The sequence below is a fragment of the Strix aluco genome, chromosome Z (genome assembly GCF_031877795.1).
Source record: "Strix aluco isolate bStrAlu1 chromosome Z, bStrAlu1.hap1, whole genome shotgun sequence".
NCBI lineage: Eukaryota > Metazoa > Chordata > Aves > Strigiformes > Strigidae > Strix > Strix aluco.
The window spans coordinates 50,004,478-50,030,125 of NC_133971.1; the positions used below are offsets into that span (position 1 = coordinate 50,004,478).

General features: G+C 38.5%; 1 protein-coding gene across 1 annotated transcript in view; it reads right to left on the reverse strand.

Annotated features, from left to right (window-relative positions):
- Positions 1-8,565: 8,565 nt before the first annotated feature.
- COMMD10 (COMM domain containing 10) overlaps positions 8,566-25,648 on the reverse strand; it is a 110,615-nt gene continuing 93,532 nt past the window's right edge. Inside the window, exons 6-7 of the mRNA XM_074813159.1 lie at positions 9,742-9,801; positions 8,566-9,102 (exon numbers count right to left, since the gene is read on the reverse strand). Of these exons, the coding sequence (XP_074669260.1) occupies positions 9,064-9,102; positions 9,742-9,801 (99 nt within the window). The 3' untranslated portion in view covers positions 8,566-9,063. The remainder of the gene's footprint in view (positions 9,103-9,741; positions 9,802-25,648) is intronic.

Consider the following 25,648-nt stretch of genomic DNA (forward strand, 5'->3'; position numbering starts at 1 on the left):
ACCTCCCCTGGTGCAACTCGAGGCCATTACCTCTTGTCCTATCACTTGTTAAAAGGGAAGGTTTCAGGGGAAGAAGTCTTACTTTTGATGCAAAAGTGGGCTAACATAGCAAATGAAGGCACTATCTGATCTGAAACCACTGAAATCACTTGACTGAAGATAGCTATGATGAAGGGGCTACTCTGGCAAATAAAAAGTACAGTCATGTCTGTAGCCTAGGTTTGATTTAGGTAGAGCTCTGAAATGCAGAATGAGGTTCCAAGTTCATGCTTTGTGACCTTGCATGCTGAAATAATGTTGATTAATAGGAAATTTCCTTTATTCCAACATGCTGAAATCATTATACCACAGGGATATAACCTTTTGCTCAGATACTCTTACACATTCATATCCAGACTCTTCTGGAAGGAACTCAAGGGTAGATTTCATTCATCTAACAGAGTAGTTAAACCATGAACTTTGCTCCAAGCACCAGAGTAAGCTCCACCTTTGGCTTCTCTTTCATATTGACCATTAAAACTAAATACTAATTTAAAACATCTCTGTTCCCAGAGAGAAGACTGATCTCAAAACTTACCAACTTCAATGCTGAGAAAGAGACATTTACCAAGACAAAACTTTGTCTGTCAACCCTAACAAACATAGCCTGTTCAGCCAGAAAGACATTAAAATTACCCAAAATGCTTTGCCTTCCCAGTTGGTCACTGTTTGCAGTGTCAGGTAAGAGCAGCACTGCCCAAATGTGCATGAGGTCACTCAGGGCCTTGTATCATGTCCTGACATACAGAAGGGCTTTAGGGCATTCCTTCTACTGCCTACAGACACAAAGGAATCAATCAGTAGACTACCAAACAGACTTTCAATGGGCAGATGCAGGGGTGACATCTGACAGCGTATAGGAAGATGCAGTTCAGCTGCAGGATATTAAAAAGACTCCAAGTCACTTCCTGGGTGTTGCAGTGAGGAGTACACACAGTCTGTGTTGCCCAAATAAGAACTGAGAAAACTCCATTTCACTGCAAGTGTCCTCAGTGATATATTGTGCTCTCCTGCTTAAAGGAGCCTCTGCTCTGCTTATTTTTTCCTTTTTGGCTATTTATAACTTCTTTTTTTTTTTTTTTTTTTTTTAAGATTATGTTTTACTATCTGATTTTCTAAGAAACTGGGACCACTGCCATTCATCCTGTGAGAGACAGTGAGTGAACACAGCTCTGAAGGGATCAGCTCACATTTATGGGCTTGTTTTTCTGCATTTATCTGATGTACTTCAATTCTGTTGCCCTAATCAGATTCCAAGGATGATTTAGCTTGCTGCAATCCATAAGGATGATTTTATTCATGTAGGGAGTTTGGCTGTAAAGGAGAAACTGGATCACTCATAGGTTAGACTGAGAGTTTGCTCCAGAAATGGCCAAATGGTTAAAATAATTCCCCTGTCCTGAAAGGCTGGTTTTGTTTTACCTCCCTTCTCATACATATCTTTTCTCAAAGTGAGTTTCAAACTTGGGGTGCTAGGACAACCTCCACAAAAGCTTTACCCTACCTGGAGCTGTGCTGAATGCCATCCTGAGATAGGAGAAGGGGTCCCCCTGGGAGAAGAGATGAAGCAGAGGAGGAGAAAGGTCCTCTTTTGTTCTCTAGGTCTGTGGTGTCTATCTCCAAGCTGTGTATGAGCTGGAAGTGGCATGAATGTGTTAGAAATTAAGAGGAGAAGATGGAAGAGACCCACCATCACAAAGCATAGCTCCTGACTGAGACAACAGGGATTCATTTGGGATGCAAAGCACTACTCCTCTGACCTCATTCCTCACATGGAATAGATATGGGCAAAAGTGCTGCTTGTCATGAAGAAAATAATCTCATCTCTTCCAGTGCGAAGAGCTAAGCTAACAACATTTAGTTCGGGCTATGTTTTGCCCAATGCAGTCAACTTCTCTAATCTTTTCCTGATTCACTGTTGTCCAGGAAAGAGGCAGAGCTCACCTAACGGGCAGTCTGAGGTGCAACAAGGCTCATAGTCTAAGCTGCACACCAATGCTCAACAGGGAGCAGTGGGTGGAACAGGAGACGTGGTCTTTTCCTCAGTCCCCTGGGCTTTGCTCAGATTGATTCTCTGCTGTCTACAAGGATATTGACTATGACAAACACCTCAAAAGTACAAACAAATCCAAGAAAGCAAACCTTCTTCAAAATGATGACTGTATACATTAATTGCATAATTTCTTAAATCAAACTGCTTTTTTTAACCTTTTTTTTTTAAAAAAGAAAGCTGCATTTCTTAACACTCTGGAGTCAGAAAAACAAATAAGCGGGTGATGGAAAAAGCTCAGCATTCTCATGGTGCTCATGAAATGCAATTTAGTTGTTGCCCTACTATTGAACCTGTGGATTGGAATGAGAAGAAACATAGACAGCTCACCTGTATGCAGAGCTCTTCATATTAACCCTCACAGGATAAACCTTCCAACACAGTGGAGATGTGAAAAATCTTGTTAGCACTGACCAGGGAGTGCTGCTTCTCCTGCCTTCACTTGTCCTGAATGAGCAGAAGGTGAATTCCAAACAAGACGATCTCGTGCTCCAGCATGTCCAGTCCCATAACTAGTACACTACAGAAGAAGCCAGCTGCCTGCACATGTGAATCTGTACAGCCATCTCAGAGACAGATACTACATTCGTCCAGATTTCCTTGAATGTATGCTGTATATTGCCATAGAAGGACAGTTAAGATAACAGTGCTGCCAAGAAGTTAAAAGTGTCCCACTGGAAGAAGAATTTGTTCTAACAAGGTAATCATCTGAAGAGCCAGTCAAGACAAGTTATGCTTCCAACATGTGTAAAGCTCCACATTGCCTTCCTACAATTTCAGTAAGTAGAGAGAACCCTGGAAAATTGTGGAAGATATTTTGGCCTCAGGAGTAAAGGAACTAATCTTGTCAGTGAGAGGGGCAAGTGCTTCCTGGATACATAGCTCAACAAAGCTGGACAGAATCACAGAATCACGTAGGTTGGAAAGGAACTTGAAGATCATCCAGTCCAACCATTAACCTAACACTGACAGTTCCCAACTACACCATATCCCTCAGCGCTATGTCGACTCTACTCTTAAACACCTCCAGGGATGGGGACTCCACCACCTCCCTGGGCAGCCCACTCCAACACCTAACAACCCGTTCTGTAAAGAAATACTTCCTAATATCTAGTCCAAACCTTCCCTGGTGCAACTTGAGGCCATTACCTTTTGTCGTATTGATTGTTACTTGGTTAAAGAGACTCATCCCCAGCTCTCTGCAACCTCCTTTCAGGTAGTTGTAGAGGATGATGAGGTCTCCCCTCAGCCTCCTCTTCTCCAGACTAAACAACCCCAGTTCCCTCAGCCATTCCTCGTACAACATGTGCTCCAGACCCTTCACCAGCTTCGTTGCCCTTTTCTGGACACGCTCGAGTCATTCAATGTCCTTTTTGCAGTGAGGGGCCCAAAACTGAACACAGGAATCGAGGTGTGGCCTCACCAGTGACGAGTACAGGGGTAAGATCCCTTCCCTGTCCCTGCTGGCCACGCTATTGCTGATACAAGCCAGGATGCCATTGGCCTTCTTGGCCACCTGGGCACACTGCTGGCTCCTGTTCAGCCGGCTGTCAACCAACACCCCCAGGTCCCTCTCTGACTGGCAGCTCTCCAGCCACTGCTCCCCAAGCCTGTAGCGCTGCTGGGGGTTGTTGTGGCCCAAGTGCAGCACCCGGCATTTGGCCTTATTGAAACTCCTACAGTTGGCCTTAGCCCATCGCTCCAGCCTGTCCAGGTCTCTCTGCAGAGCCTCCCTACCCTCGAGCAGATCAACACTCCCACCCAACTTGGTGTCATCTGCAAACTTACTGAGGGTGCACTCGATCCCCTCGTCTAGATCATCTATAAAGATGTTAAACAGGAGTGACCCCAAAACCGAGCCCTGGGGGACACCACTCGTGACAGCCACCAACTGGATTTAACTCCGTTCACCACAACTCTTTGGGCCCGGCCATCCAGACAGTTTTTTACCCAGCAAAGCGTGTGCCTATCCAAGCCTCGAGCAGCCAGTTTTTTCAGGAGAATGCTGTGGGAAATGGTGTCAAAGACCTTACTGAAGTCAAGGTAGACAACATCCACAGCCTTTCCCTCATCCAGAAGCAGGTTGCCCTGTTGTAGGAGATCAGGTTTGTCAAGCAGGACCTGCCTTTCATAAACCCATGCTGACTGGGCCTGATCATCTGACAGCATCTGATTTGTAACAGACCAATATTTTCTCCTATCTCTTCAGAAACAAAATAATGAAGGAATGAAGGGATCGTCTGATCATTTTATTTCAGTTAAAATTACAACATATAATTTGGTCTGATCAACACAATTACAAAGGCCAAGGGAAAATCCAATAAAATTGATTTATTACTATGGAAATTAGAAATCAATTTATGCAAGATAAAAGATAAAAGCATTGTATTGCAGATAAAAACATCTTATTAGTTTATCTTTATGAGACACCATCAACAGCATATCAGACAGCAGCACCGTAGTTCATGCACCTAGATGAAATCACTATCATCGAGAAGGCTAGTTTGGCTGATCCATAGAAAAGGAACTTTCTCACGCTGGCTCAAAATGTTGCTCGATTTCACTAGTCAAATAAGCTATACAAGGGTCACAAAATGATATGATACTTATTCACTGGGCAATAAGCATCATTAAGCTCTGTCATTTCTTTGCCGTAATGTGAGTGAACTCATGATCTCTGAAGATGTGATATGCCAATACGGCCAAACAATGAAATGTTACTGATGCTGTTGGAAATCAGAGAATATGAGGTGGAACAAGTGTAAAGGGGAACTTATACCATTTTATCACAATAAACACTCTTCTTCCTTTGACCAACGTAAGACTTAACATTTCAGTGACTTCTTTATGCTTTGGAAGAACACGACTTCAAAGTCTTTAAAATAAGACTGTAGGAAATGAAGCTGCAAGTCATAACTCAAAATTGATGTTGTCAGTAAACCCAGGCATTAAAGAGGAATTTGAAAGCCTCCTCTAGAGAACCAAAGCAAGTTTGGCAATTAGTCAGAATTTGAGACAGTGAAGTTATATTTGTCTATCTACCTACATGTTTTATTTCAACAAAAATAGAATGCAGAAACTTACAGACATTTTGTATTTTGTTGAGCAACAAGAATTATATGCCTAAGGCTGAACTGGGCAAAGATAATCTAACACATCTGTACTCAACAAGCATTAACGTGCTATTAGTGTTGGTTTTGATAAGTGATATACAAATGGTTGCTCTTTACCAGTAAGTTGGTATTTTTGAGGTAGTTCTCACACTGGTTTTCATTTTAGGCCCAGAACTCCCAAGTCTTCATGTCAAAACAATACTGATGTTTGTTTACACCCAAAGCGAAAGATTTCCTTCCTTTGCCAATAGTCCATTTGAGGCAGATTTTAGTATTATAGCTTTGAGAGAAATACAGTCATGGAAAATACTGTCTTTAATGTCTGAGCAAAAATGAGTCAAATGTTTTTAAAATGCACTGAAAGATCTGAAAATAGATTTAGTAATTCTTACTCATTCAAATTTCCAGTTTTAGAGCTCAATAAAGCTCTGCAAATATCTTCCTTCAACACTATCAGAAGCCTTGGTAATTTCAGTTCTGGATCATGCCCAAGAGATATTACAGACCAATGTTTTGCTAGGACCCTGAACTGAAGAGAGCCTGGGACGCATCCCTTTCCTTTCCTGCAGTAAAAACTTCAAAACACCCACAAGACTCACTCTTCAAGGCTATGTTTTACCAGAGTGCAAAACAAAAGCTTGAAGACCTCCAGCATACACATCCCTGCCTACGGTCCCACCCCTACCTGGTGTATTCAGTTCTGAATAGGCTACATGCCTTCTTCCTCCCAGCACGTGTTTTTCTTTCTGCCGCCTCTCAGGTATTGGGTCTAGTCCCAAGAGTCCCTTTCTCCCCAGGCATCCCCAATTCTGTGCTGGTGCTTGTTTTTCTCTCATTCCCTGTCACTGCTGGGACACCAGAACTTTATCCAAACTAAGCAGGAGCAGCTGCTCTCAGGGGAAGACTAATATTCTTCTCTCCAGGTCCACTCAGGCCCAGAGAGCAGCGACCAGAATAAAAGCCTTCTTTTCTGCAAGACCTAAGAAAAAAAAAGCATATAGTCCTCCTCTTTCAGAGTTGGTCAATTTTCTCTTCTTATTCAGGAACACTTAAATACGTGACCATGTTCTCTATGATCTTACTGGTTATGCCATCGCTACCTAATAGCATACAACCCCAAAGCTTCCCATTACATAGAGAAAAGTCTTTCTAAATTGTTTATTTCTGAGTGCTCCTTGACAAAAGATAACAACTGTACTTCTCACCATGAGGTATACTATGGCTTTTATTATGGCTTCTGACAGTAAGACATTCCATACCTTTAGTAAAAAAGAAAAGACAAGCCCTGCTAAAGAAATCATAAATCTTTCCATCCATCTGCAAACAAGGAAAAACACTAAATAAATTTTACAGAATCCTTTCAATCTTAGCTTTTGTTTTTTCTATTTTTCCTTTTAACATTATTTTATCACTTTTAAAATATTTCCTATTAAAGCTAGATTTAAAATGCTCCTTTTCGTTATCCCGCACACTTCTTTGATTTTGGCTAAATTTGCACCAAAGCTGACATGTATGGTTTAGTTCAAAATATTAGATACCGTTACACAACTGGCCACAGATTTCATAGTTAACTCTGGCTTACTTTGTTTCCCCAATTTTTTTCCCAATCCCCTACTATATAGGGTTTTTCTCCCCCTTTGCCTAGTATTTTCTTTGTATATATAATTTTGCCATCTTTTTCAGTGTTCCTCCTCTCTTTCTTATAGTTTTCTAACTCCCAAATTCCATGCTTGGGGATATCCATTACTCTATCCTTCCCTTTCTTTTTCCCACACCCAGTTTCTTCCTACTCGGTCTTTGACTTCACCTTTTTTTTTCAGATGTGCCTGCTAATTTGTCCAATGCTTCCTGCACTCCAAACTGGTCCTGCCTTCACTCCCTCCTCCAGGATTCATCCATCCCTGTCTATACTCATAAACATAACCCCTCTCTCACTCTTGAACAACTGCCTTAGTATGTCCTGCATCCACACAGGAGAGTCTTCAACTTGCTTCAGACCTGACTTCCAGAACTTAAGCTATGGAAACTCAGGGAAAACACTTTAAAGCAGTGTCCTAGCCAATGACATACTGTCCCACAGGACCAGTAGAGTAGTCACGACCTAAATGTCAAGAAGAAGTGGATTTTCCTAGCTGTGCTAACTACAATGCACTGCTAATGCTGTCAGGCAGAGGTAAAGGTGGGGATGCACTCACCTGCAGACATACCAACCTATGCAGCCTCAGATGAGTGAGCTGGCAAGCTGTAGCTAAATAGCCAAAGTGAGGATGTGATGTCTGTGGGTGGGAGTGTTATATCCCCAGAAGACAAGGCGCAGTTGCCAGTGGCTTGAGACAAGACTTGATTTTGGCAGTAAGTCTCACAAGAGAGGTAAGATTCTGCTGCGCAACGGTGACTCAGTTGTTCTTACCAACACAGTAATAGTGTTCTTATCAGAGTGGTACAGTATCGTCTGGCATTTCAGTTAAGAACTATGATAAATGTGTTTTTTCTCTTCAGTGCCCTTTACTAACATGTAGGCTGTTAATGACTTTATCTTCTAAATCTATTATCTCACAGTTTAAACAACTGGTGTAAACTCCTTCAGTGTTCTAGAGGTGACAGCACAATCCCTAATAAAGCAACACAAAAAGCCCAGAAGCACCTTCCAAAAGCAACAAAGCAAGAAGTCTGGCACAAGAGGACCTAAACACCAGCTATTCAAGACATACCTTCTAGCTACATTTTTATCTACTGTCACGAGCAAACAAACCTCAAAAGAAAATTGGCTAGTTGGGTATTAACCATCCCTGTTTTAGACACCTGGAAGAAAAAAGCCTTGTTCAGGGAATTCCTTAAGGAGAAAGAAAGACAAACTAATGCCGAAGATTTTTATTTCCTCTCACCTTCTGTTAGCCTGAGGTAGAGAGTCATATACTGTGCCCATTATCAAGGTGCAGCACTGAAGTTGCCTGTCGATGAAAGGCAACAAACAAGAACTAAGATGACTTTTACCTTGTCATACTGCTCATGAACCTCCATTAATCTGGAACTAATGTATGAAAATAACTTTAAGTGACTGTACTTTCTTGCTATTCAATGTAAGAATGGTGGTGGACAACTTTAGGAAGGATCAACAAATAGCTTTCAGAAATCTGACTGTCAGACTTTCAGTTCTTTGTTATATACTCTGAGATTCCCTCCCCAGTTACACACCATACTACTTAGATGCATTAGTATGCATGCAGTACTAAGAAGCTGTATTTATTCTCAGTGCTAAAAGTAAACACTGAAATCAGTGATATTGTTATTTAGAAGAAAAAAAAAAACCCAAACTAAAACAGAACAAAGATAATGAAGTTAAAATAACCCAAACTAAACCAATCAATTTTTAAATTCTGAATTTATTTTGACAAACTTGCAATACGCACTATCAGTCATGTGAATAAAATCTCTATCCTTTTGAATTGTTATTAGGTGTGTATTTTCTTACTACTTTTATATTCCTTTTATGTCTGAAAAATAGGTTTTATTCCTGATCCCTCATTAGTATGCAAATTTCTACCAGAATCAAGTGACACACATAACAGGACAAAAATTAAAGTATTTCTGAAGCAGGGCAGCATTCTTTTTTTTTTTTTTTTTCCTGAAAGTAAAGCCATTCTTCACAATTGCTCAGAAAACAAGAGAAAGTCCATTAGAAGCTTCAGACTCTTAACAAAGACTCTTGGCTAATGTTACTGGCCTAAAAAGGAGATAAGCCATATAATTTTACAGGAAGCAACCCACTGAATCCCTCAGCAAACACAGCTTGGCAATCTATCTTCAATTCAAAATAATGAGGTGGCAGGAGTGTGATGGAGAAATAAGTCTTCAAAAACATCATGTAAGGGAATCCAGCTGTGCTTGTATAGTTTCCAGCTATTTAAAGGAACAAAAAACAAAGAAAAAACTCCACTCATATAAAATGTTGTTTAGAAACATGTAAACAGAAAAAAACCCACATTCCAATATCTTCAACTATGCATACTAAATCTATTCACATAGCAATAAAAAAATCCTGTACTCATGAATATTTGTTTTTACATGAAGCTATTAGAATTCATTGCTGCAGTTTAAATATTCAAATTTTAAAGAAACAGTTGTCTAAATATTACCTTTTTTACATGCACAGATGTTTTGCTGTGAATTTCCAATGCATAATAACAAGGAAAAAAATAATAGAGTTCATTTTGACTGGATTACAAGCCTGGCATTTCGACTGAAGACATAACACAAAGATGTTCTTTCCAGAGAGCTCCTCCTTGTTAATCATCAGCTACTCCTCTCGATCTAATCGCCAGGTATGTTTATAATGTCCCAAGCCCTGCCTATTCCATATTTGAATGCACAGACTATTCTTGAAAATGCTTTATGTGATCAAACAAATCCAATAGACTTAATTAAAGTTGGATCCATTTTCCTTTCAGTTTCATTAGATTTAATTCAAACAGGCAACACTTCCTGCTGAGTAGCATAAGGTGTTTACAAAGAAACTATAGTATCATAAAATCTACAGACCTTGTTATAGAACTCAAACAGCTCCTGATGACTAAATTCTACAAACACTTTCTTCAGGTTCTGTGAAGAAAAAAAAAGGAAAAAAAAGGAGGAATAAGCATTTTTTTCTTTTCTTTTTGGTATTAATTCCATTAATTCAGAATATGAGATTAGGCTATGTGAAAGACAATGGTTGCAACAGTTAGTTTTCCTTCCATTCACTACAATGTCCCTGATATATGCATATTCCATTTCAGTGAAGAATTAAAGTCTACAGGTACAACTATTCTCCTGCTGCAAAGAATAATAATAAAATATTCTATGAAAATTATTTTGTTACCTTATTTTTAAGTCAGATAAAAATGAAATATTGCACTCATCTTTCTCAGCAGTCTGTCTAAGATCTGGTAAATACCATTACACAATGAAAAAGTCGGTAGTGTATTTGATTGAACTTGCACAGCTATTAATGTACTGCACCAGCACAGAGCTAATACTTCCATTCATTAATCTAACAGTTATAATTTTAGCATGCTGACACTGCTATAGGCATCTATGCACAGATTCAGCCTAAATTAACAATTAACACAACAGCTTCAAAGCAGCACTTAAACACTAAAAAAGCAAAATAGCACAACTGACAGAAACTACTGTGGATAAAACAGATGGTGGTAATAATCCTCTGCACGCATGTGCTGATGTCTGTGGAGATGAAGGTTAAATTAAAATTTCTGTCCTGCTTAACTCACTCAAGAAACAGGTAATTTAATGCCTGCTACTTTCAATCACACTGTAGATGTTTTCAGACTGTTTCAAGCTGTATTCCTTCTACTTCACCTTGTCACTTCTTTTAAAATAAATTTGTAACTATTACTGCACATTCTCTGTGTTCTTGCTAGATTTTCCAAGGCTTGGGGGCATTCCTGAGGATAACAGCTGCACTTCCATAAACACTAACAAGGCTCTGTGAAAACTGAATCTGTGGACACCTCTACTCACAAAATATTACGAGCTGAAATAATGTACACATGCTAATTTTGTTTAATCGGTTCCATCTTCATGTATGACTTAAGTCAATAGAATAACGCTTATTTATCAATTCAGCTTAAATGAGCAAGGATACTTTTGCATACAGTCAGGGCTGTAGGCCAGATTCTGTGTACTCTCATACCAATGCAAGTCTCAATTTAAGTCAAATAATGCTGCTGAATTTGGCGCACCAAATGCACAGAGCAGCAGAAGCCCTGGGAACTCAGGATAGCTACTGCCTGGTGCCTGCTCCTCAAAAGGAGCTGTAAGACACAGGAAAGGGATAAAATGACTGGGGCCAGCCTGTCTGGTGCAATTCCTCCTCCCCGCTCTGCAGAAAGAAGGATCCTTTCCAACAATTTCAGGAAGGCTACAAAAGCCTAGAAAAGGACCAGTGATTTGCATGAGAGACCAATCTTCCCCCTTTGGGAAGGAACAATACAATTCTGGCAATCGTATGGTGAATACAAAATAAAACTACCAGAACAGCAGTTCTCTTTGCCATGACTCCAGCTGATCCTCCCTCCAAAGAGCATAATGCCGTGACAGGGAAGTAAAAGCATTTTTAAAGGCTTTCTAACAGCTAAGAAACAAAGAGAAAGCAAACAAGTGGTTTCTTCAGAATAGAAAGGGGGTAGAGGAAAGAAGAAAGATACACTAATAGCAAATGGATCTACCATTTCAGCCTGGATATTTGTTTGGCATTTGCTGTTCTAACAGGATTCTGGTGTTTGAATGGAAGGAAGTGAAACTGAAAAGGGGAGATTCAGAATAAAAAGAAGATATCTTATATCTTAAAGTTTATCAGTCACAATGAATAGGCAGGGTCATCTCTTGCATGGTTTCTGGCAGACAAGCCTGCTGGATTTCAGTATGACAGTTCTGTAATGCCTCCAGAGAGGGGCAGTGGGTGTGTGACACCTCCAACCACCAGATCTCATTTCTCCAAGCCCTGTGTCTCATTCAGGATGGGCATCTTCTGGTACTACTTCAGATCAGCAGGCAAGATCAACTTCTCACAGACACAAAAAAAAAAAAAAGAAATTGAAAAGCTTGACTTTTGTATTTTCTTCTAACTACATTACTTACTGTAAGTTATGAGGCTATGCAAATGAAAAACGTGTGATCCTTTTAATTCAGGGTCTTTTTATACTAAAAGGAATCACTATGCTTTATACAGGCTGAGACTCTCTTCCCATTATTATTTAATAATCTCAGTCTGATACTAGGACAAAATTTATGTTGCATTGTGGCAGGCAAATGTCTGTGGAGATCTAAAAGAAAGCATGACATGTCAGGCTATGCTTCTGATCTGAGCCGGGGGTGGGAGTGTCAATGGGAGAGAGGATATAACAATCTTTTATGCAATATGTTGTTATTCTGCACCTAATCCTCTACTAAACCAGAATTGTTTCTGTGTGTAAAGAACTGATACATATACTACATTCCTTCAGCAGAGAGCAGTGTCACAAAAAACTGTGCAGAAGTGTGGCACCAGTTAAAAATGTTACTTCTACAATATTAAATTTCTCACTAGTATGAGTCCCCTGAGGAAGATGCTAAACAATCATTGTTATGTGATCAGGAGTTCCTATATAGACCCAAAAAACACTGTATCATAACTAGGTCACTACAAGAAAAAGCTACATCTGAGCAGGCTGATGGCCCCCCAGTTTTAGCTGAGATATCCATTATTCACTTACTTGCTTTATTCTATGTGAACTGTTATTAAACTGTGTACAACTGTAATTAAAACAATGTGTCACAGGACTAGGTTACCATCCAGTTCTTTAATTACTCAGTAAAATAGTATTAAAAATGACTGTTAGATAGAATATTGCTAAAGCCCCCAGAGTAGGCAAATTCCTGATCTACTTTATGGAATTTTGATCAGATAAGTACACAAAATTACAAACTTTCAACCATAACTAAAACATAGGATAAAAAAAATCACTTGCAGCTTACTGACTTAATTAAATGTCACTGTGTGCAGATAGAGTCTCAGCCTATTTATGAAAAGCGTAGTTAAGCTGCCGCCTTTTATCTTCACATGCAGGTTTTCAGATGTTGTCTCTGACCTAGTATGTGTTTCTCAGAAGGTAAATAAGAAAGCAGTAATTTGCTGGATGTCTAACTTCTTTCTTCCTTCTATCAAGTATATCGTTCTCTTTTCCTCTTTCCTGATAAATTCCCTCTCATTCCTCACCTTCACTCTACTCCTTCCCTCATTTCTGGCATCTCGTTTTCTCTTTGCTGTTATCACCTTCATGTGAAAGAAAACTAAACAGAGTAACCAGAAAACTCAACGGAATTTATTCCCATTGTCACAGTCAGTCACTCTAATACATTTTCTAATCCCAGACTTGGTCGCTGTGGAAGTAAAAGTCCTAGCTCCTACTTTTAAGAGTTTTAGCCTTGAGGGTGACAGCTTCATAGCATCAAAGAAAGATAGTTGAAGGTGTTATTCTTATGAAGACAAAGAAATCTCTAAAATACCAAGCGTTCATTCTTTTGGCAGCTTTGAAAACCTGGAGAAAGACTTTTTGTCTGATTCAATAGCCACGAAGAGTAGCAGGGACAGCACTGGAGTGATACGCTCAATAAGCATAGCTAAAGATGTGATGTGCAGCATCTTCAGCTAAATAAAAGTTGCTGTTAAATGCAATGTGCTCATCTACTATTAAACATGACAGAGCATTGCATTCACTACTAGAAAAGTCTGCGTGAACTGCAAGTGTCGCCCATCTTTACATCAGTCTGAATCCTTTGCAAGGAATATGGTAATAAGTTTTCTGAAACACATGGTTTAACATATTTGGCCATGTATCACTACTGAATGTATCTTTAAGTGTTGAAATTAAATTTTAGGGCCATTTTGACTGTATAGATCTAGATGGAACCTGATTTCGTTCTACCTCTTCTCTCACCCTGGGGTTGTATCAATCTACAATTTACAGCCTCCCGATAACTGTGAAATTCTAATAAGTTTAACTGATTAGGGTTGTTTTCTCTCCTTACCTATCTTCTCATTTATTGTCTGCTATCATTTTAAAAACCGTAACATCTTCATCAGTCTCTAAAACATCTGTTCAAAACCAAATTTCCTTTGGGGGTTAAGGGGAAAAAGGGGAAAGAAGGGAAAGAAAACTGAAGATAAAAACTTTCTGCTCCCAATCAACATTAATATGCTATGCTATCCAAAACAGCCATTCTGAATTTTGGCTAATTCTACAAAATAGCCACAATCATTAAATATATACTTAATTATATACTACCAGCAAACAGGTAAATTTTTAGCTGAACATGATCATCAGAATAAAATGATGAAGATTCAACTACACAAGATGGAAAAGAGTCTCCAATTTCCTACTGCCTTGGCTAACAATTTATTTTAAATATGAATACCTTCTTGCTACAAAACGTTTCTGTGGAAACCATGCAAAAAATGTCTCCTTAAAATACTTCAGAAAGCAGAGGCAAATTCCTGGTTATAAAGGATTTGGTTTTGGTTTCATGGGGTTTTTTTTAAATCCAGTGCTCTAGATACTTCTATTTTAATGTACTACTGCAAAAGGCTTTATCACTAATGACAGAGTTTTGCAACCTTATTTATTGCCCAGCTGTATTCCACACATTTAACTCCCTCACTCCATGCATAAGCATAGAGCAAGGCACTAGGAGTTATAAATAAAAGGCAAACTTCTGGTTTTAAAGCTAACTTGAATATGAAAAATTGATATTGCTGTAATAGTTCTCAACTGCAAAACTGTAACAATTTTTACAACATTGCAAAATAAATGCCAAGTATTCTGAAGCAAACAGATGGAGGGACAGGCTGGTTTGTATATCTAAATGTCTACTGATAATGATAATGTTCTATGACTGAGCACATGTAAAAAATTACAGTGTATTCAGTGAAGTTTGTTAGTAACTAGCTGAAGTAACACATATCCCAGTCTCCATATTCTAATATAACCTTTAACACTATCTTGGGCCACATCTCAATTAGGCTTAAGAGAAAAATATTTTCACATTTGCTTTCTATTCTACAATTTATTCCTATTAGATATCCTTAAAATCTTAGATATAATGGAAGGATATGGATAATTAAAAATCAGTTTATGGCCAAATTCAGATGGATTCCTAAACAGTTGATTCTTAGTAGCCTACATCTCCCTCTGGACCTATCATTTTCTGTGCTACATCAATTCAGACTTTCTTTAAATTTTCTTGGACCCTGGAGAACTATACATTTGTTTAGGCACTTACAGATGGGAAGGTTGTTAAGTTGTATCTCACAGAATTTATCAGCAAGTTTAAGCTGCTTGGTCAGAAAGATGAACTGTAGCATGGCAAGAAAAGCAGATGCATTAAAACAGACCAGCATCACTTAAAAGTGCACCTATTCCTTAACTCTCTACACATAAGAGATAGCAGTTAAGACTTCTTTATATTCTTACAGCAGTAGATGGATGTAATTCAGCTCAGGGATTCATCAGAACACAGGGAGTTAAATGCCAACTTATATATTCCTAATTACACTTCTTTCACATCAGTAGAAAATGTGACCTTCAAACTTTACTCTTCTTCCAAGCTTATTTCCATTTGCAATACTAAATAATTATTTTTGTAGAGAAAAAAAAATCTTGCCTTGTGACTGAATTACATGCATTTTCAAGTCACAGTGTGCAACTGTTATAAAACAGAACATCTTTCATACTAATACCCTCTTTTCCTGATCAGTATGTTAACATTTAGTTTGTACGTATACTGTACATATACTATATATAAGTACATATATGTACATATTTGTACATATACTACCTTTCAAAGTTGCATTTCTTTTTCATATAAGCTTAAGAATTTCAAATTCCCTGTGGTATTTAGGGAGACCAAAATCAGAAGCATACTAAGGACGTGTTTCCCTCCCTTTGCAATGTATTCATAAGCTCCTAACCAAAGTTCTGTATTGATTCCTGAGATGTAATAAATGTGTTACTGGAAACTGATGGTTTGGAGATACATACAGATAATCTTATTCCAGCAGATACAGGATCATCTAAGCATGTTTCCATGGAAAGTGCCTTGAATAAATTCATTGCCCAGTCCAGCAGTGAGCCAACAGACTCTGCAGGCATTTGGAGACCTCAAGAAGACCTGACATACTTCCAAAAGCAGTAAGAACTGTCAGTCATTTCCATTTTCACTCCTCCTGTTCCCTTCCATCTTCATGAAAATGTCCATTACTGGCTGGATGACCTGGTGTAAAGCTACAGACAAGAAAGGGGACACAACTACTGAAAAGACCACATAGCTTTCGAAGATCACAGAGCATTAGAGGCAGACGGGCCCCTTTCTTCACAGTGGGGGAGAAAAATGCTTTTAAAACTGAGACAATTATCTGGAAACAAAGAACTACAGTTTTCACCTCAATACACCTAGTCAGAGTAAATACCATCTTGCTAAAGAAAAGAGAGACAGCAAAGCATTTTTCTTCCAATACTTGTATCCAGGCAGAGGGTTCCTTTGCCTTGAATGTACTAGGAATTCACATTCCTATAAACAACACTATTAGGTTGGTTGGTCTTTTAATGATACTTCTGCATTTTGCAGAAATCTAGAGTTGTACAGTTCTCACCTCTGTTCAAAGATTATGTTAAATACACTTTTACAAAAACATCACAGTGAAAAGACATGCTTTTTGGGGAAATAGATGGTAAACATGCATCATTGCGTGCCTATCACAAGAAATATTTAAAAGCAGATCTTTTGTACTGATATGTCCTTGTATGTTCTACGTACAGAAAATAGCTCATAGATCTACTGAAAGGCTGACTTCCTTCTATGCCTGTTCTATATTTTGTATATACCTTCACATGCCCTTCCCTTCTTTAAAGACAACTATACACAGTACAAGTTCATTATTGATTCCTCAGTAGTATCCACACAGCATCAGTCACTACCAGCATAAAGCATCCATCCACAAAAATGTGTCATTATAATTGCAGGATTCAGTAGGAGAATGTGTAGGTATAATTCCCAAATATAGTACCCACGAAAAGATGTGTTTGAAAATTGCTGGTTTCATTCACTAATAGGCCACCACACAATTACTAAGAATACCACTGATTAACCTAATGAACACAGGTCCTAATAATGACAACTTTTGTATTTCATCTCTCACCTAATTTTGCAAATTATACTGTATTCCCAATAGTGTAGAAAGCTCTCTGAAAAAGCAACCTCACTAAAAGTTTAGAAATATATCCTTTCTTCCTATTAAATTTCACTGTATCAAATACGGGAAAAAAAAGTCTCTGGGAAAGCACATACACCCTAATTGTTGCATATTGCTTATACAGTGTACAATCTCTAACTATCAGAATACAACTTTCTTCTTTAGTGAGAACTCTACTTTGACAACTAAATAATTTATTCCTGAGAAGAAACTGAATTCTTTGATCTTTCATGTTTCAGTACAGCTTAGTTGGCACAGAAATGATGATATTAAAAAAAAAAAAATTGAGTTCACGAACACTGCAAGGAAAAACAGAGTTACAAGTCTGTGTTTCATTTATTTCCACCAGGGCTATCATGAAAGTCTTCAAACGCCATGACAATCAGCGAGTTCACTCTTCTATTCTAAAGACATCTCACATCAAGACTGACAGAAGAGTCTTACCTTCACCTTGAATGATAAGGAATTCACTTTTCTTCTTATGCTTGTACTCACAGAGAACTACTGCTGAGGAAACAGAGAGCCCAGCAGTAAGCATGTTGGCTCCAGAAACGCTTTCAAGCTTTTCTGACCTCACATGTTCACCAAATTTGATACACAGCCAAATACTTTTTACAAACTACACATGAAAAATATGTCATATAGGCATAGTTATGAAATATTTCCATTATTGTACTCAGAAAATAATCCAATTCTAGGAAGCTAACAGAACTGAGTGTAAATATTAAGTACAACATTAGTCTAGCATTGGCATCTGAAAACTTTAGATTATGTACTCAAATGCCAAACACTGAAACTGGGATAAGTATCTCAGGACAGTGAAGCTCAGCCCTACAGCATTGCAGGCAGAGTGAGACAGATTTGCACGCAGATATACAATGGTCAAAACCTCCTACAGCAAGGAGAGCAGCTCTACAACATGTACAGAGTGTTTTAGAGACCTTCTCACACAGCTTGCTTGTAGTGGATGTGATTAATATGGAATCACAAATCATGTTCAAAAATGGTCAAATCAGATACACATCTAATGCTGGGTCTGAAGAAAGCTGGACTTAGAGAAAGCTCAAATTGTGATCCAAACCACCCAGGAAGATACCCCTTTGGTCTCAACTAAAAGCCAGACAAAACCTCCTGTGTCCAGGGGAAGAAACTTGGGTTATTGTCACCTGCATCCACATCTAGAGCAGCTGCTCTGATAGGAATTTTATATGGTGTAGTCACGCAGATGAACAAGACTCTAAGAAGGCTTTAGATGAATGGAGGAAGCTGGCATCTTTTTGCAGCATTACCTTCTGAGCCTACCTGCTTCAGTAAAATACAGCAACACTGCATTGTTTTAGCACAAAAGGCCTTTCTTCACCATCAGAAAACCTGAAAGTATCTATTGTTTCTACTGAGGCACAAGAAAAGAGGCTGGATAAAAGATGCCAGCAGTGAGAGGACAGATCTAAGGAAACTTAGATCCAGGAAATCAACGTAACTGATGTGAAAATACCCTTTCAAAAAAATCTGCTTAAATATTTACAAAATGTCAAGATTAGATAATTTGTAAATTAGTTCTTTTGTTTGGGAAGGGTCACTTGGAGTATCACCAATTTGGATTTTGTTAGGCAGACAAGCAAAGATAAAATGTTTGGGTTTTCTTCTGTGCTAAAAAGGTGTTAGTGGCTGTGAGCAAGCATGTCTCTGATCTCCAGCTAGTAAATCATTCCAGCAGCTAGCAATTGGGTGCTTGCACACAAGTCTCAGCTGCTGAAAGAGACTGGAAAGCCATGCCAGAGTGAGGGATGTTAACTAGCAGTCTAGTCCCCAGCAGAAGCAAAAACAGAGCTCTTAAAGAATACGACTGTAAAGTAATGTGGTTTTTTTGGTTGGGTGTTTTTGTTGTGTTTTTTTTTTTTTTTTTTTTTAATTAGGAAGTCACCTACTATTTTTACTGTATCATAGTACAGATGTACAGCTTTTGCTACAATACTCACGATTTACAAATAAATGCCAGACTCCTAGCCAGTATCTCTTCCTTGCCAGAAGCAACCCAGGAAGGCCTTGAACCTGGGCTACCCATTTGGATCAAGGGCATACAGATGTTGGAGTGTGATAAAAAAGACATTGCCATCCTGACACAAGCAAACACCAACATTTCTTAGGCAACACAGCATAGTACAAAACTGGAAGAGGTCTTTCAAAGCAAAGTTTCTCAAATTAGACAAAAAGCTTTTCACTTTTACAAGAATTAAAAAAAAAGACTGGGTGGTCTTTTCTGATTATTACTCTGCAAAATTAAGAGTAATGTGGAAATAACCACTTACTATGAACCAATCCACCAAAAACTTCTCATTCTCAGTTTGTCACTGAAGGTTATGCATGTTCCAATGATGCAAAAATTCGTTATTTTGGATTTTAGACAATGCAATTTCAGTGATCTTCTTGCTTTGTTACTTTTGCTGAAAAGTTATTTAAAGCTTGATGCAGTGGTGTGATGTCAATTCTCACTGCTTAGAAAGAAACCCGAACAGAGTGCTAATGACAGAAAGTACTACAAGTGCTATGTGTTTTCACATACAGTGAAGATGGAATCAAACCATTCACCCACAGTTTCCTTCAAAGCCAGAATATGAATGTAAGTATATAGGTAATACCCTCTCAGGGAAGAAAAAACCCCAACTTTTGGCTAACACAAGCAATTTGAAAGAGGGTATCAAATCCCTTTTTCTTTTCTTCAAGTCCATGTGCTATGGAATTACAGTCCATAAAGGCTGCTTTAAAAGAGAGTGAGCAACGTGAAGGAATACAGTACTAGATTTGGATTATTCTGCAGATGGCTGGAGTATAATGCAGTACTCAGGGTGGCTGCAGTGGTTTCAGTGAATATCAAAACCAAGATACTTTTTATGTTTTTCTCTCAAAAGGCATCTGTTTTAGCTCCAGAATAATTACATTTTTTTCTTTCAAGCCAGTACTGTGTGATGCAAAACTAAAACGGTAAATCAAGGAATAAAAAGTGATATTATATGGTGTAATCTTTTAATAAAGATAGACATGAAATTAATACTTAAACTATGCTTATTGCCTTTCCAATTTTTTTGTCTTTTTAACATACATGTTCTTCAAAGGGAAAAATGAAAAAATAAGGTATTACAGGGCAGTTTGCAAACACTATTTTTGTCTGTATGAACAATTTTATAAACTGATGTTTAAACCTATGTTTAAGATGCTAAGTCACTTCTTTCAAAAAAATACTGAGAGCTTATGACTTATTTAATGTCTTGTCTACACTGATTATAGCACAGGTTAAAAGTGTAATATATGGGTTAGTCATTGATAGATTTGCAATCTAAGAAGTTATGAAACTTTCAAAGTAACCTAACATGTTCCCAGATTTTTCTTACATTTCCTCCTATATATGGAGAGAATGCTAAGAATGCATTTGCTGACCACCAAAGGTTTTAAATTTAAAAGAAAAGGAAATAAAGGAAATGGTTTAAAATATTTTTCTCTTGAAATAGTATTTATATGCTACTATGGAAAGGAATTTAACACAACTTTTCTCCTCCTTTTAGTCATGACAAGGTTTTCAACAAGAATACTATTCCCCAAAAAATTCTTACCTCTAAACTGGAAAGATATGGATTTGATGGATGGACTGGTAGATGGGTAAGGAATTGGCTGGATGGTAGTATCCAGACTTATAATCAATGGCTCAATATCCAAGTGGAAACCAGTAATGAGTGGTGTCCCTCAAAGGGTTCGCACTGGGACCAGTAGTATTTAATATCTTCATTATTGTCTTCATTAATGACACAAATAGTGGTAGTGAGTGTGCCCTCAGCAAGTTTGTGGATGACACCAAGCTCAGTGGTTCAGCTGATTTGCTGGAGGGAAGGGATACCATCTGGAGGGACCTTGAAAATCTTGGGGAGTGGGCCCATGTGAACCTCATGAAGTTCAACAAGGCCAAGTACAAGGTCCTACACAAGGTGCCTACAAGGGCAATCCCCAGCAACAACACAGACTTGAGGATGAATGGATTGAGAGCAATTCTGTGGAGAAGAACTTGGGGATACTGGGGGATGACAAATTTGACATAAGCCAGCAATGTGTGCTCACAGCCCAGAAAGCCAATCGCATCCTGGGCTGCATAACAAGAAGTGTGGTCAGGAGGTCGAGGGAGGGGATTCTCCCCCTCTACTCCACTCTGGAGTACTGCATCCAGCTCTGGGGTCCCCACTCAAGAAAGACACGGACCTGTTGAAGTCGATCCAGAGGAGGGCCATGAAAATGATGCAAAGGCTGGAATAAATAAAGGCCAATATAATTGGAATTGTTCAGCCTGGAGAAGAGAAGGCTCCAGAACGACCTTATTGTGGTCTTTCAATACTTAATGAGGGCTTATAAGAAAGATGGAAAGAGATGTTTTACCAAGGCCTGTAGTGACAGGACAAGGGGCAACAGCTTTAAACTGAAGGAGGATAGATTTAGTGTGGCTATAAGGAAGACACTTTTTACGATGAGGGCGGCAAGACACTGGAACGGGTTGCCCAGAGAACTTGTAGATCCCCCTTCCCTGGACGTGTTCAAGGCCAGGCTGGACAGGCCTTTAAGCAATGCGATCTAGCGAGAGATGTCCCTGCCCGTTGCAGGGGGGTTGGACTAGGTGATCTTTAAATGTTTGTCCAACCCAAACCATTCCCTGATTCAAAGATACATGTCTTCTTAACATGGGACATTATTTTTACAGACAAAAATACATTTTAGTAATTGTACTACAATATTTAGACAAGAATTATTTCAGTTAATACCAAAATAGCTTGGCTTTAATACTGACTTTCAATATATTCAAGACAAAACCAGCTAGACTTTCTCTTCTTAAGATGTAAGTAATGAGCTGATGGTAAAGGGAATAATGAAGAAGAATGATGTGCAGGTGTGGTAGGTTAAAAAAAATTTAATTTCTAACCTGACATAATGACACATACACTGTTACACATATAAATGAAGTTTTCACATACACTGGGGAGTTTAGCTTAAACAGTGAAAGAAGAATATAATGGTGAAGAGTACTACTAGGGAACTCTTAATAGCTGCTTCCCCACTGGCTAAATAGGGACTGTTAAGCCTGGCTTTCCTTTATACAACAAAAATATTTTCCAACAATCTCAGGGAAAACTTACCTATCTCAAACCCACTGTACATTCTCCCATATTCTGGGTTATTATACGCCTTTAGGGTATGAATATCCATGTACAGTAAATTGCTTTGTCTTTAATCTTCATGATACACATATGCTATCTAAAGCAAGCTTCTGTGTTTTTCACACTTTTTTCCTAAGAAAAAATGAGGAAGTAAGGAGTACCGAACTATCTCAAGTTCAAATTAAGCATATATCAGAAACAAAATGGAGACTCTAGACTTACTATTTCTTCCTGTTTAGTACCAAGGCAGTGCTCTAGTTGCATTCAATATGCAAAACTGCACTGACTGGCAGAAAAATGACCTGAGAACACAAATGGTTGACAGATGAACTGATGAACCAGAAAGATACCCTGATTAACCTGGTCAGGTACTCAGCTCAGGCCTCAGGATGACAGCAGTCTTATGAAAAAGCACATTAGGAGTATTTGTGCTCTCTTACTGGTGAGTGACAGAATTAAGAGTTGAACACACACTAAAGGGAGATGCCATTAGATTCCAGGCATGAGAGAAGTTTTGTGACTGCTGAAAAGAGAGTAATTCCACAGCCCTATGCAGAGGAATGAATTACCAAAATGGCAAAAACAGTTGTTTCAATAGGAACAATCAGTCCAATATGCTCGGGACCATTATTTTAAAAGAACTAAAGCACTATTATGTAGGATAATTAATTCTGTTTCAATTGTTTTATCTTGGAGATAAACAGATACATTTGTCTATAGCCATAAACTATCCAGAACTCTGGAGGTCAGGCAGAAGCAGTGTGGGATCACAGGGTGTCTAAGGAATACGTAGATCCAACAGTTAATTTCACAGTTGGTAATCCATATCTCAAACTGATAAATGTAGTGCTTGAGGTTTTTTTGGTGGCATTCATTTTTCTAAAGCTGAAGCCTAAAGAGATATTAAAATCTAAAATGTTAGAACACAGCCCAAGATTGCAAGAGGAAGGACCAACTGAATAAACTGCATCTCCGTATCAGCAAGAACTTTGGTAAATACACAAAGTGAGCTTTTGTATTTGAACTGAAATGTTTCTCCAGGAATTGTTCATATTTTCTGTGTGTTGAAAGTATTGAAATGCAAAAGTAAACACATGGGAGGTCAAAAACTGCAAGCCATTCGACAATAACTATGCCTGGTACAGTAATGAATGAAAGCTTTAGGATACTGAAGATCCAGAAAGACTTCCCATTCTTTTTTTCTTTGGGAACTATAACTTTTCCTTCTGAACTTCTGAAATACACCCTTCAATAGTTCTACATGCAAGAGTCTTCTTGTCTTAAAGCATATCCCATCATATGAGAAAGAGAAGAGAACATTTATTTCTGTTAGCAAGAACACAGCTATCAGGCAGAGTGAAGTGATTCTCCCCTGTCAGTACTCAGAAAGCTTCATCTGAGACACTGCAACCAGTCCTGCACACCCCTAGTACAGGACAGTTGTTAAGAAACTGGGGGGAGTTCAGCATCATCTGGATGGTTATCATCTAAACGCATCACATGTGAAGAGATACTATGAGACGTCGGTTTGCTTAGTTTGAAACAGGGTTAAAAATGGCGAATCTAATTGCAGTCCTATCTGTAACAGTTTTAGCATTAAATTGTACCTCCATGACAGGTGATTTTAGTCTATCTTGTTAAAGGTTACTGATCTTATATGTTTAGAGACCCCCACCACAAAACAAAGACTATTTGGTAATAAATAAAAACCATCTCTTAGCTGAAGAGTTGATAAGGGATACAATTTCAATCCATCCATGAGGATTCCATTTCTCTGAATATTTTTCACAGGGAGACAACCCATATGAAATCTCTAGAAGCTGGCAATCACACCTTTTAGATGACCCCTGTTTTTCACTTTTAGAAGACATGGAACTGGATGCACAAGTAATCTCAACAGATATTGGCTGATCAGCAATGACAGTAGCCAGAAGGATGATCTGGATAACTTGGTAGTAGGCCAGTAAAATTCACAAGTGAGAAGGCTGTTGAATGGTCAATCTTGGGATCCAAAGACTTTGCTGACCTGTTGTTTGTCTATCACCACCAGTTTAAAAGTGCTGCAACAGGAGTCTAATGAGTTTTAAACAATGCAAAAGTATTCCAGCACAATCTCCAATAGCTCTGAAACTTTAAAGAGTATAAAATATCCATAAAGAGCAAGATTGGACTGAATACCCAAAGGGTGGTGAGCTCTTGGATAAAAAATTCTCGCTATTAGTCTGTTATAGCTCTAGACACTACCATCCAGAGCATCACCTAGCCATAGAGCTCTTGGCATAGAATCAAAATGCTATGGTCAGATAATACAAAGTGCTAGATTGCCTTTAACTGTTAAAATGTGTTTAACAAAGTCAATAGGTTAATTTTGTATTAGTGGTTGCATAGCAAATTCTCTCAGAATAAAGACAGCATAAAAATGCAGGGCTGGCATAAACTCTGTATTAGTTACATATATTCTAGATAATGTGACAGAATGGCAATCATATACCCAACATTACAATTCTTCTGTGAGGAATCCAGTAGTGCAGAGATAGAGTATTAATGATTGTGAAATCATGCCTAGACTCCATGGTGTAAACTTAATTGAGAAACCATGGCATTAGACTTAATTTCTTCTCCAGGTACTGACTGGCTGTGAATCGAACTGAAAATGCTATTTATAGGCCAGTATGTGGCAATATTTCCAAGCAAACAAGAGACTGAAGAGGTGAAGATAAATATCAAAATGGAGCTGTAAACTACTTTGCTGAAAGCTCTTACCCGAAAGCTCCCTGGAATATTTCACTACTGTGAAGACATACCACAAGGAATCACACAGGGCATTATTCAGATGGTAAGAATAATAGTTACTAGAAAATTATGCATTTTCCACACTTCCGTTTAATGCAGCATGGCATCATGTCCTTAGCAGTTGCATTTTCCTGTATAATACATTTTGCTAACACTGTGTTTTCAGAAACCAAGACACATTAAACACTAACAAAGATCCACATTCAAAACCTACACAAATTAATAAAATTTGACGACAATTTATACTGGCCACTTCATAAAATACCAGCACCCCACTGTTTCTAGTTGCTGATTACAAAAAGCTCCTAAATTCTCTCCCAGTTGAATGACTACAGTTGAAAGCGCAAAACAATGCAATAATTTTAAAACAAGCTTTATCACAAATCCTGTTTTTCACCCTGACCACAGTGGTTTAAATATGCAATGGTTTCATAGCCTAGAAAATGTGTGAGATCAACTGTGACTGAAGATTACAAAGAAAGTAATTAGTTCACACAGTCAATCCAGAAATCAATGCAGACCTTGGAAAAGACGAACCTCAGGATCAAGGGCCTGCAACAGCAGCTTGTTGTCCAGCTCTGCCATCACGCTGTGTTCCAGGAGCCAGGAGAAAAAGATAACCCTTCTTTCACCATACCTGTAATTCCCAACTAGGTGATACATGGGCTTTGATAAC